Source organism: Centroberyx gerrardi, chromosome 11, assembly GCF_048128805.1.
Source record: "Centroberyx gerrardi isolate f3 chromosome 11, fCenGer3.hap1.cur.20231027, whole genome shotgun sequence".
NCBI lineage: Eukaryota > Metazoa > Chordata > Actinopteri > Beryciformes > Berycidae > Centroberyx > Centroberyx gerrardi.
The window spans coordinates 15,277,185-15,289,388 of NC_136007.1; the positions used below are offsets into that span (position 1 = coordinate 15,277,185).

At 44.2% G+C, this 12,204-nt stretch overlaps 1 protein-coding gene across 1 annotated transcript; it reads left to right on the plus strand.

Annotated features, from left to right (window-relative positions):
• Positions 1–782: 782 nt before the first annotated feature.
• On the plus strand, positions 783–12,068 carry vsig10l2 (V-set and immunoglobulin domain containing 10 like 2). Its single transcript, XM_071898117.2, has 12 exons — positions 783–852; positions 3,141–3,494; positions 4,554–4,829; positions 6,490–6,765; positions 8,005–8,292; positions 8,455–8,712; positions 8,799–9,092; positions 9,202–9,555; positions 10,882–11,004; positions 11,135–11,159; positions 11,297–11,400; positions 11,923–12,068. Exons 1-12 carry the CDS (start codon positions 783–785, stop codon positions 12,066–12,068), a joined length of 2,568 nt encoding a protein of 855 aa, XP_071754218.2.
• Positions 12,069–12,204: the final 136 nt, after the last annotated feature.

The following is a 12,204-nucleotide window of genomic DNA, read 5'->3' on the forward strand; positions in this document are numbered from 1 at the left end:
AATCTCTATGAGGGTATAAATCCTATTTAATTCCTCTTTCTAGATAATGTGTGTGTGTGTGTGTGTACAAGTGTGTCTATGTCTGTATGCAGACACGTGGCTGTTTACAACTGCACTCATCAGCATTCCCACTATGTTACTGTTGTCACACCACTGTGTCCACAGCAGGTACAGGGTGAAAGACAGCAGGGAGAAATTTGTAGGCCATGAATCATCGTGTGAGGATCTAGGAATGCTGATGTTAAGAATATGGATGCAAGTTATTTACAGCGATGACTGATCGCTATTGATTCTGGTAAAATGGGAGATATATAAGTGGAGATTGGTATGGAAGGTCTGTGTGAAGGAATGTTGATGTTAAGAGTATGGATGTCAGTTATTAGTTAATGTGCATGTGTGTGCGTATGTGCATGTGTGTGTGTGTGCGCACGTGCGAGCATGGAACGCTAACCTGTCCATCCATCCATCTTGTATAATAGATGAGCTCAGTATCACCGTGTCATTCTAGCCCTGCTGTAAGAGAGAAAGAGAGATAGAGAGAGAGAAAGAGAAAGAGAGAGGGAGGGAGGTAGAAGCATAAATAATTTAGCCCAAATCAGTTTAGTGACCCTCAGTCCTTTCCTACTCTCAGTCTAATGAAGCCGGTGCCTGCGAGTGGATTCTCTGTGAAACTACTGGATCAAAGAGTGGAAGTTGGGGAAACTTATAATAGTTTTTGTAATCCAAAAGCTTAAACATTTTTTTGGTGAAGAGGTTGTGGGACTGAGTATCATCATGATACCATGGTGGCCCAACTGCTAGGGCTGCACTCCCTCTTTCTGCTTGTGAGCCTGTTCACCTCTACGGCACATGGTAAGTCTTTTCTAAACTAAAATTTAAACCACTTTCCACTTACCTGTTCTTCGGTAAACAGGTACTGTAAGTGTAAAGTTAGATTTAAAGTGACACTGCTTATCAATAGCAGTGGTGGGAAGAGTACTAGAATGTCCCAATCAAGTAGAAGTACTTTGATATGTTACTTTGCTGATATTTTACTTAAGTAGAAGTAAAAGTACTGGAGTAAAACTCTACTGAAGTAAAAGTAAAACGCAGCTCATTTAAAATGTACTCAGAGTAAAAGTTACTGAGTTACTTTTTAGAAAAGAGAACATTGTTAGCTGTGATCTTTCCCATGCAACTCTAAAAGGATGAGAGGACAGAGTTCAAACTCGATTCTTTTAATTGAAAAATTTGGAAAATTACACAACAAAGTGAAGTGCACAAACGAAGTAAAGCCAGATTACTCTTCTCTTCTTTGCAGTGTGGCGGTTCTAGACCATTTCAGCTGGGGGGGCCAGGCTGGGGCCAGTTGTACTGGTCGGGGGTCCAGTTACATTAGACCTTATTGTTCTCATATAGTTTTCCTCACTGCATTGCGGACATTTCAGCACCATGGAGCAGGCCCGGTTCTAGACTGCTTTGATTAGGGGGTCAGTAACAGATATGACAGAATATGAGTGTTCTTCAGGACTGTAAGCTATAATGTGCACAGTTTGTTTTTATCTAAAGCCATAGTAATTAATACATCATTTCTTAAATTTGAAAGCCGATATTGAAGCAGAGGCAGGCAGTTATGGTCAAGGTGAATATTTAGTGTTTCTTTGCAGAGTTACAGAGGTTACATACACATGATATGGATGTTGATTGGGTTGAACAGACACAGGAACAAGGAACAGGCAGTAGCACTAGTAGTAGCAGTAGCAGAATATGTATGGTTCTATTGGATAACAAAAGAGGAAATATTAGGGGCAGTGAGATTAGACAAGCAATTACACAATGGACTCCTCAGAATAATCACTAATATTAAGCATTCAGATATGATATGTAGTAATGAGTAATAAGCATAGTCAATGATATCGGTGGCAATAGGTGGCATATTTAGAATGAATGAACTTTAGTACTGAAACAGCAATAGAGTAATCGGGATGCATGATTGTGGACAGAATGATTAGACTGAATGATTGAATGATTAGAGTGATGAGAAGCTGAACAGGTCGGTTTGCATAAGAATTCCCAATGGCAACGAAGGAAACATTTACACGAACAATAGGCGTCAATAGGCCAAATGGCCAAATCAAACACAACGATTATTGAATAGCCGCGATTTACATAAACATTAAATAATTATATAACATACTTTCAAATATCAGCGCTACGCGCACGGTGCGCCCTAGCGCACCAGAGCGCGGAGAGGAAACAATAGCGCGGAATTTAAATGGAGGATAAACAACTTAAATCATATATTTATCAAACATAACACGTGTTGGGTTACTTTTGTGTTCCGCTTTGCCACAGTATGATCGCAAAAAATAATTCTGTAATAATTATTTCAGACTCTGCATTTAGGGGGGCCACAGGGGGGGCCAAGCTTGTTGTCAGGGGCACTGCCCCCCCCCCCCCCCCCGAACCGCCATTGCTTCTTTGCTGACTGGCCATTCATTGTTTATGGCTCCACAATTTGTCAATTTATTATTGTCCAGTTTCTGATGCTAATGGAGCCACAAAATGTGTAATCTGTAACGGATTACACATTTTGTGGTATGTGATTTAAAATGTAGCTAACAATTCAGTAAAAATGTAGGCCTACTCAAGTAAAAGTAAAATTACTGACTTTAAAAAATACTCACAAAAGTGCAAATACACAAAAAAGCTACTTACAGTAACGTGAGTAAAAGTAATTAGTTACTTCCACCCTTGATCAATAGAATAATAGAATTGGTATAGTTAGTGTGTACTTAAAGGTAAATAGAACCACTAACTTAATCTGTTTCTGTTGATGCCATATATAAGAATTACTGTAGATAGCATGTGACAGAGGGAGAGAGAGAGAGAGAGAGAGAGAGAGAGAGAGAGAGAGAGAGGGCGAGGAAGAAAAAGACAACAAGAGGTGGTTTGACTGCCAGTGGAAATGTTAATTGAGTAATCCTGTATCCATTTTGGGATCCCCCTGTCAACCCATTACAGTGTGTTTGAATCCTCTTGGCCATCTTACAGTGTAACCAATCCTGTAACTCAACACGTAACGGGCCACACAACACCGCCATCTCCTTTACCTTCACGTGCACGTTTGCGTGTGTCCATGTGTTCTCTCCCTTCTCCAGCGGCGGACATCATTAAAACCGGGGAGGTGGTGTATAATGACTTGCGTGTGTACGGGGTGTTGGACAGAGCGGTGATCCTGGAGTGCGGTAGCACCTTACCTGACATGTACATCTGGAGTTTCACCAAGCCGGGCACCGAAGCCATCAAAGCTATTGTGTATGACTTTGGGAAAGGGCAGAAGATCCAGAAGCTGGCCCAGATGCTCGGAGGCGTAAGGGTGATCTCCAACAGCGCCTCTGTCAGCATCGACAAGCTGCCGCTGGCTGCACAGGGCCTGTACACCTGCCAGGCCGTGTACGACACAGACCGGGGCGCAATACTCTACTACTACTATGTACACCTCGTTGTCCGTGGTAAGACACACAGTACTGCACTCAGAAACACACCGTACCTACTGCAGGCAGGGGCGTACTGGGCCCCTTATGCCAGTGGTTCTCTGGGGGGTCCTGAGATAAATTTGGGGGTTCGGGAGATGATTTATTGGATATATAAAAAAAAAAAACGACTATAAAAATGTATTGTCATCATGTCTATTTTTTTTTTGTTTTTTCCTCTAATTTTTGGCTTTTTTCTTGTGAAATACTTTATAGTTTTCAGCCTCCTCTGATAATGGAAACGAGCTGAAAAAGGAAAATCATTCCTTATATCATTCTTTCTTTATGCACTCCTGTAAAGGGGGTTCGTCAGTAGGCATCGAGTCGTTTTAAGGGGTCATGAGCCAAAAACGTTTAGAACCACTGACTTATGCACAGGTGGCGACTCTGCCCCCCCCCCCCCCCCCCCACTCCACTTTCCTCTCATCCCCTCATCCCCAGTATTACTCCATCTATGTCCAGTTGTCCACCCATCCACAACTCAAACGCACCTCTACACATTCATTTACTGTTCAATTATCAGACACATCTCTAATTGAAATTATGGGTTTTGGGCCCTAACCTGATAGCATTAAGCGGCTGTCATAACCAAACTTTCACCTGTTCAAAATCTGATAGGGAGGACAATTTCCGGCTTCTTCCAGTTTGTCTCAGATCACATGACACAAAAGTTGCTGTATCATGTTTGAGAAAGTTAAATTTGTTTGCAGTTTTGTAAATTTCAACCAAACCCTGTTTCAAAACCAGAGCAGTGTGAAATAAAAGTATAAAATATTTATAAATAAACACTTGAGGACCACAAAAGGCATTTTAGTCCGGACCCTTTAGGGGCCCTCCCTCAGTTTGAGGCCCTGGGTAGTTCATACCCCTATTCCCCCTATTATGGCGCCCCAGACTGCAGGTGAAAAAGTATTATTACCTGTCTGGGACAAGGTGTTCTATATAATGTCTGTTCATCTGCTTTAGTGACAATACACATATCTAAATGTTGTGTAGACTCTTTGTATTGGACACTATGTGACTTTCTCTCGAATGCAGTTCCGGTCAGTAAGCCTTATGTCATACCGAGTGAAGCGTCTCCAGTGGAAGGATCTTCAATGTGGATGCAATGCCGCCTGGAATATGGGACTGCACCTCTGCGCTATGAATGGAAGCACGAAACCCGCGATGGTGTCTCCAGAACCTTTGCGCAGGGCAACAGCAGCGTGGTCAACGTGACCGATGTCAACCGCAACCACACAGGCTGGTACCGCTGTCTGGCCAGCAACGAAGTCAACCAAGAGCGCTCTGACCGCATATGGCTGGACATCATCTGTGAGTAGAATAGATTATGGAGCATTTTTGGGGTCTTCACTCAACTATCCTTTCATTAATCATGGTGCTTGTAAGGGGTAAAACTGACAGTAGCACTTTTCATGATCACTGGCTTATAACACATTAATAATAACCTGAACAAGAGCTTCATAACACATTCATGCCGCATCACATGTCACATTCATGAATACTGATTGGTTTGATGCGCCTATTCAATCTGATGTGGATCTCTCTTTGGCATTTGTCATGTGTGATTAATCGATAATTTGCGAGGTCATGCATCCCTAACATTTGTCATGCTCAGACTCATCGAATCGCAGAGCAACCAACCAAAATGTCACCATGTAACTTGCCTTGAATGATAACTTACATTGTCTAGTAATTCAATGTTGCACTGTTTGATGTTTTAATCATAGTTCAGCTTTTGCGGACAACTACAAATCTCTACTTTGCATGACTTGGATTTACTACTGGTCTCTTGTTTTTCAATTGTCTGTATTGGCTTCTGCTTGGCACTGACACGGCATGTCTACAGAGCCTGTCCTCTTGTCTCAAGTCAGCTAAATTGATGCTTGATTGCTTTGACTTTACAAAGAATACGGCTGTTAAGTACTGTCTGTTTATTACTGTACTAAAGTACTACTGTAGGTTTACTAAAACACCCACCGGGGCCAAGAGATGCACATTTCTCAGACAATTAATATAAAGGAAAAAGTGGAAGAAAGATAATTCACTTTCCTTGCTATGACCTATCGACCATTTGTTTCTGAGCACTCTGGTTCAGAAGTCAAGTTCAAGTCACCTAGTTCTGGATGGATAGCGAGACCAGGTAAATTTGAATTATAGTTGAAGCAGCCTCCAGTGTATTGCATAAAATTGATATAATGTTTAACTTACCAAAATAGGGTAGTGCAATAGAGAAAATATTTTGCTTTTACAAAAAGGTAAGCCTTTATAATCAGTCCTTCTCACATTGGACATGAGGAATTTGTATTTTCAGCAAGAGAAGTCCTGAACCCCATAAAGCATTGTGCGGTCTTGACTCATTTTAAACATCTACAAGCCAATCGAACCCATGTTGGCCTAATGTTTGCCCACTATGGACCCAAATTTGGTAATTTTGAAAATAGGGGCCTGCCCATGCTACAAGGAAAGACATAAAAGACAACAGAGAGAGAGGTCAATAGTGAATCTGAACTTGCCAGTTAATAAATTCAAGCAATTGTTAAATGGACATTTGAGTTGTGTAGATATCAGTTGTGCCCATGACAAGTGTCAGGTTTTAACACTTGTAATGGGTACAAGTGTTAATGCCAATGTCAAAAATGTCTTCCATAGCCCAGTATTACCTACAGAAGAGTATAAGGTTTTTTTTATTAGGGTTTTTTTTTTTTTTTTTAACGCAGCCGGGGAGAGGGGGGTAATATTCTGAGAAAAAACTCAGAAATTCTGAGATTAAAGTCAGAAATTTGTGAGAAAAAAAAAAAAAAATTGAGTCAGAAATTTGCGAGAAAAAAACAATTTTCTGAGTTTTTCCTTTTCCTTTTCCTTTCTTTTTTTTTACTGCATCTGTCTCTTTCATCATCAGCCTATATGTGTGATCCAATGCTTCACAGTCAAACAAGAGGTTGCTTAATGTGTTTATGTCCTCTCTCCCCAGATGGCCCGGATGTTCCTCAGATAGATGTGAGTCCGTACAGTGTGACAGAGCGGGGCTACTCGGCCCTGGAAAGAGAGACTGTTTCTTTACTGTGTCAAGCCCAGTCCAACCCGGCCAGCCAGTACGTCTGGTTCTACAACAACTCCCAGATCTCCGGTGGACAGCAGTACACCATCCCCAGGATCCTCCGCATGAACGCTGGCACCTACGCCTGCCTGGCACTGAACACCTACCGCAACACCCGCTCCAAAAAAACCATCACCCTGACTGTCTACTGTGAGTTTAGCCTCTAACCTTTGACCTTGGATCGTGCCATTAGCCATCCTTGTCTTCTGTGAACCTCACCTCTCAGTCCTAAGCTGTGTTCTTCCATCTTGGCACTGCCAATACGAAAGGGTGTAAAAGATTGAAATGTAATTTTCATATATTTTAGCGAATCATCCAAACTTGATCATTTACAGGACTGAAGAACGCAACCCAGGATTCAAATCACTTTTGATTTCCTTCTTCATTAAAACCAAATCCCTGAAGTACTGCTACCTGATCTTTTTACCCGTTCAATAATTAAACCTCTCCTGATTTCAGTGTTAAGCATAAACCGCTCTACTCTCACTGCCTTCTCTGTTTTCCTGTGTCGACTTTCTGACTCCATTCATTACATCATCTCTCACATTTCAACGACTCAAAGACATCCAAACCTAACGTGCGAGCTGGCAAATGCACCTGCACACATGCAGTCATGCGCTTACACACCAGCCCTTCCTGGCACACACACACACACACACACACACACACACAGACACACAGCAGAGTGTGGGAATGCAGCAGACCTATTCTCCTGTTTGGACCGTCGGGGAAGGTGATGGCACTCTGACAGGTACCTCGCTGTGATGTCACAGCCATGGCAAGCGTTGGTTGGCTAGTAGGCCAGTGCTTGTCATACTGCTCTCCTGTTTTCTTTTGCTGGCACCACATAAACTCTGCATTTATATTAGTTACACAGAGCATGTGCCTGATCTAACACAAAGTCCATCACCCCAGAGAGCTATGGAGTGAGGAAAAAGTGATTCAAGGCAACACATCAGGCAGTTTGTAAGTTTTCATAATGAATAACCAAATAAAGGGTTTTTAACCTACGTTGGAGTGCTGTGGATCACTTTTTCCTCATGACTACAAGACCCTTTTTTTCCATAGAGCACTCAACCCCTCTGCCTTTAACATCAGAAGTTAAGAAGCTTTCCAGCCTATCTGTTTTTCAGGAGCTATAGAGCGCTCCCTTTTTTACACACATCTTGCACATTAGAAAATATAGTAAGGTTGTGTGCTTTATCTGAAAGGAGACAGAAGACAACATCTAGTCAAAAGCATATTTCTTCTTGTATAATTTTGGCAAGCTGACTTATCCCCAACATACTTAATATTGTAGCCCCACAGGCATTCTCTCGTCTCCTGATGACGTGCTGTATCCTCGCTGTGCACATCACTGCCTTGTTACGTCGTATCTTATCCCCACAGACCCACCTGACGGTTCCCCCTCCTGCTCTGTGGAGCCGGCTCTGAATCACACCTCTCTGAGACTGCTGTGCTCCTGGCCCGGTGGACTACCCTCCCCCTCCCTCCACTGGACTGGAGGCCGGCTAGACTTGGGACAAGATGTGGCTGGCCAAGGACACGAAATAGATAAACTGACCAACAATATCACCTTGCTGCAGTCTGTAGTCCAGACTTCCAACAATACCTTGTTCACATGCATGGGCTCTCACACTGCGCTCCAGCATGCTACATATTGCAGCGTACGCACGTGTGAGTGTAGAAACAAAAGCAAAGCACAATAAAAAAGCAAGAAAGAAGTTACAAGAAAGACAAAATATTTTGTATTGTATGCTCATAATTTGCATATGATATACACCGTTATCCAAACCTTCACTTTCTCACACGTTACTCCAACCTGCTCCTCTACACCAGATTCTCCCCCTGCAGAGCCAGTATGTTTTGCCTATGCGACCCGTAACAAGCAATATCTGATGCTGTCCTGCACCTGGAACGGAGGGGCCCCGAGGGCCATGCTGTGGTGGGAGGGTCCAGGCGGCCAGGGCCAGGCGGCGGAAGAGAACTCCAACATCCTGGTACTTCGCTACGGCACCGCCCACAGTGGCCAGGCCTACACCTGCCATGCTAAGCATCCACTTCTGGCCCAGACCAAGACCTGCAGGCTCACACTGGGTTAGTGCACCCTGTTCTTCTTACAGTGAATTGCAGGGAAGATGTTCATTCATTCATTTATTCATATATTCACTTGTCACCTGCAGAGGCTCCCGTGTTGATGACACAGCGCAGTGTTGTGTCTGTATACGAGGGGAATGACGTCCAGCTCACCTGCATCTTGACAGCCAACTATCCTCCAGCCAGTCAAATCACCTGGTTCAACAACCAGAGAAAGGAAGTGTGGGACACTCCTATGAAGTACCAGCTGCAGCGGGCCGCTGCCTGGGCCAACCTGACCGTGCGAGAGGCAGATGGGACACAAGACAGCGGCAAGTACTGGTGCTCTGCTTCCAACGCAGTGGGAGGAACCGAGATCCCCGTAACATTACTGGTTATGAGTAAGAACTGGTTTTCCCATTAACGCTTATCTCCTGTTTTCCTACCAGAAATCTTTGACACAGTTCAGTAGCTTGTGTTTCTGTTTGGCTGTCTCTGTCCCTTCCTCAGGATACCCCATGCCCCCTAATGCGACCCTGGTCAAAGTGAAGTACAGCAGCCCTAAGCGCAGCGAGGTGGAGGTAGAGTGGAAGATAGTGGATGATGAAGAGAAAGACAGAAGGTTGACGCATTTCATCTTGGAGCACAGATGGGTGAAGGAGCGCCCAGCGAGGAGAAGCAGCAATGTTTCAAAGGGAGAGGAGGAGAGGAGCGGTACCCCAGTCTGGCTGCGCACCATCGTCCAGGACCCAGAAGTCCGAAGTCACACGCTGGGAAGACTCGCACCCATCCTCACCTACCAGTTCCGCATCACACCCGTCAACCACCGGACCATTGGATACCCTTCGGCAACAAAGACTCCAGGTAAGTGAAATGGAGTAATGAAAGCGTGGTTGGAAATGTGGTTGCTGGCAGAGAAGTGAGGAAGAGAGAGGGACTTGAGTGAGGGATATCTTGTGATGAACTTTGAACTTTGGTAGTACCTTGGGTTGTGCACCTTCCTGGCCATGATGTAACACCACAATCGGTGATTCTCTGTTGTCTGTTGCTACAGTGCTCTGGCAGAGGCAACTGGAAAATTGTGTTTATCTTCCATTTACAATTATTGACGTACTATTGACGTATTATCTAACATACCATTTTCTTCCTTCCATCGGCAAAAGTTTCCTCCGACCATGTTTCGGTGCTACACTAAATGCTAAACATAAAGAAAGCGATTCACTGAAAAACAACTCTGCAGCATGACTAGTTGTTTATATATTGTCAGAATCTGCTTTGTTCGCGTTCGTTTAAGTGCTAGAAGTGTGATTTTCAGAAGCAATTCTCCAATCGCCTCTACCGGAGCAACAGATAACAGAGAATCGCCGATTTTGGGGTTATATCATGGCCAGGAGGCTGCACAACCCAAGGTACTACCAAAGTTCAACATCACTTTAATAAAGAGATGACAAAAGGACAGGAAGGCTGGGAAGAGAAACAGAGATATGTGCGATGAAAGGTGGCAGGTGAGTTAGGTGATTATGTGAATACGTTTGTTGATGTCTTGTCGTGATTCCGTGATTGCTGTTGCTGATGATGAATAATCCAATGACGGTCTAACCTTTTGTTTTTCTTTTTTTGTTACCCACTTAGGTGAAAGACACATACACAAACAAACACAAAACACACATGCTAACAACGTCACGCACCACACCGCCTCACTCCCCATGCGACACGCTCCCTTCCTGATTCTTTCCACTCACTCCCTCACTTCCTCTGTACCTCCTTCCCTGTGTATCCCTGCTCCTCCTCCTCCTTCCCTCTAACTGGCCTGTGTGGTACCTACTCTGTCCTGGACGATTCTTGTGTTGTACTGTGCAGAATATAGTAGGTGGCTCTGTTGAGGGCGTAGACAGGCTCGCAGCTCAGGGCAGGATAGGCCAGTGGTTCTCAACAAACCTATGAACACATACTTCCTCCAGGTTCTTGTGTTCTGGTTTTATATACCCTTTGTAAGGTAACAGTAGGGTTTACATTTCGAGAATTCGGCGTGCTGTGGATTTCTGAAGCCACAACATTGAAACGGTTGAGAACCACTGCGGGAGGGGATACATCCTGCAACAACTACGAGATACCACCTGAGTGTAGCAACTGTGTTTCTACATCGGCATAGGTGTACTATGTTGCGATGGTAACTGTGATGTGTTGCAGCGGACCCATCCTTCAACGCGTACCCTGCTGTGATTGGAGCAGCTATTGGGGCAGCTATCTTTGCAGCCATCGTCACGGCGCTGCTGCTCCTGTGCGTAATACGCAACCGCAACAACAATCCTCGTGAGTCTCATACAAGCACCAGCATCCTGTCACGCATAACTAAGCCGTCGTCCCATTACACGGCCTGCATGTTTACATTGAAAGCAAGCATAGGGTAATTATGTAAACTATTCTGTGTTGCTCCCAACAGGACTACATGACATGCTGTTCGGCATGTGAGTATCTGTATATCTGTGCGTCTGTATGTAATACTGAAATTTAAGTTGAAATTTGCCCTTTAAAATTATGTTTTTTTTCCACCAATTGTGTGCAGACATGGCACTAAAAATGTTTGTTCTCCTGGTGTGTCCAGGCAGCACGGCCAGTCCAGGGAAAACATCAACATCCCAGAGGATGAAGTGGTGAGAGAAGGGTCAGAGGGAGGAATAGAGGAGATTGGTGCCTCAGCCAGCCAAGGTAAGTCCTTTTCAATCCCACCCGCCAAGCCAAGCTGACTGTTCAGATGTCACATTTTAGAGTTACTTCAAAGTTCAATATAACAGTTTCTTAACTCAGGGTTCCCACTCACTTGGACGTCAAATTCAAGTTTTGTTTTTTGTAATTTTTTTGGTGGTGGGGGTGGGGGGGGATTAAAGGATTTAAAATTGGCATGTCTTGAGATAAGACTTGACATTGGTAGGATTGATCCTAGGAGGGAGAAAGGTCCAGAGAACTGAGGCATATTAATGACTTTGAGTCCTATAGTTTACTAGAAAATCAAGTACTTTCAAGGCCATCCATTCTTTGTTAAAAACTTTGAAGGCCTTATTTTGCTTCTCTCAAATCAACAAACTTCCAAGGATTTTTAAGACCCGTAGAAACCCTGCTGAGATAGAGATTCAGCTCTTGAATGCTGATCAGATTTGGTTTATGAGCGGACCAATAAGTCTTGCTGCAGCTAGCCTAACTGATGCTGAAACTGACGTCTGTGTTTTGCAGCTCCAGCCATGGCATTTCCCAGGGCAGCTTCACCCCGACCCGCCTCACCCATGAGTGCCACGCCTACCACCGGCCCAGCCCCTCCCCCCGGAGACGATAACGAGCCCGTCAACGTCACCATCACCGTCAAGGCTACAGGCTCCTAGTCACATACTGAGGATGCAATCACCTTTCATCCCCGATTAGTCCCCGCTTCCTTTAAGGCACGTTTTGTACACACTTGACAGAAGTCATTCCCAAGTTTGAACCATCAGTATTGCACACCTGCAGTTCAACGCGCCG

Bases quoted from the DNA above. Each gene is read 5' to 3' on its own strand.
- vsig10l2 (XM_071898117.2), top strand. From the start codon at position 783: ATGGTGGCCCAACTGCTAGGGCTGCACTCCCTCTTTCTGCTTGTGAGC. The intron at 9,556-10,881 runs GTAAGTGAAATG...GATGTGTTGCAG, and splicing joins TTCGGCAACAAAGACTCCAG to CGGACCCATCCTTCAACGCG. The intron at 11,005-11,134 runs GTGAGTCTCATA...TGCTCCCAACAG, and splicing joins CAACCGCAACAACAATCCTC to GACTACATGACATGCTGTTC.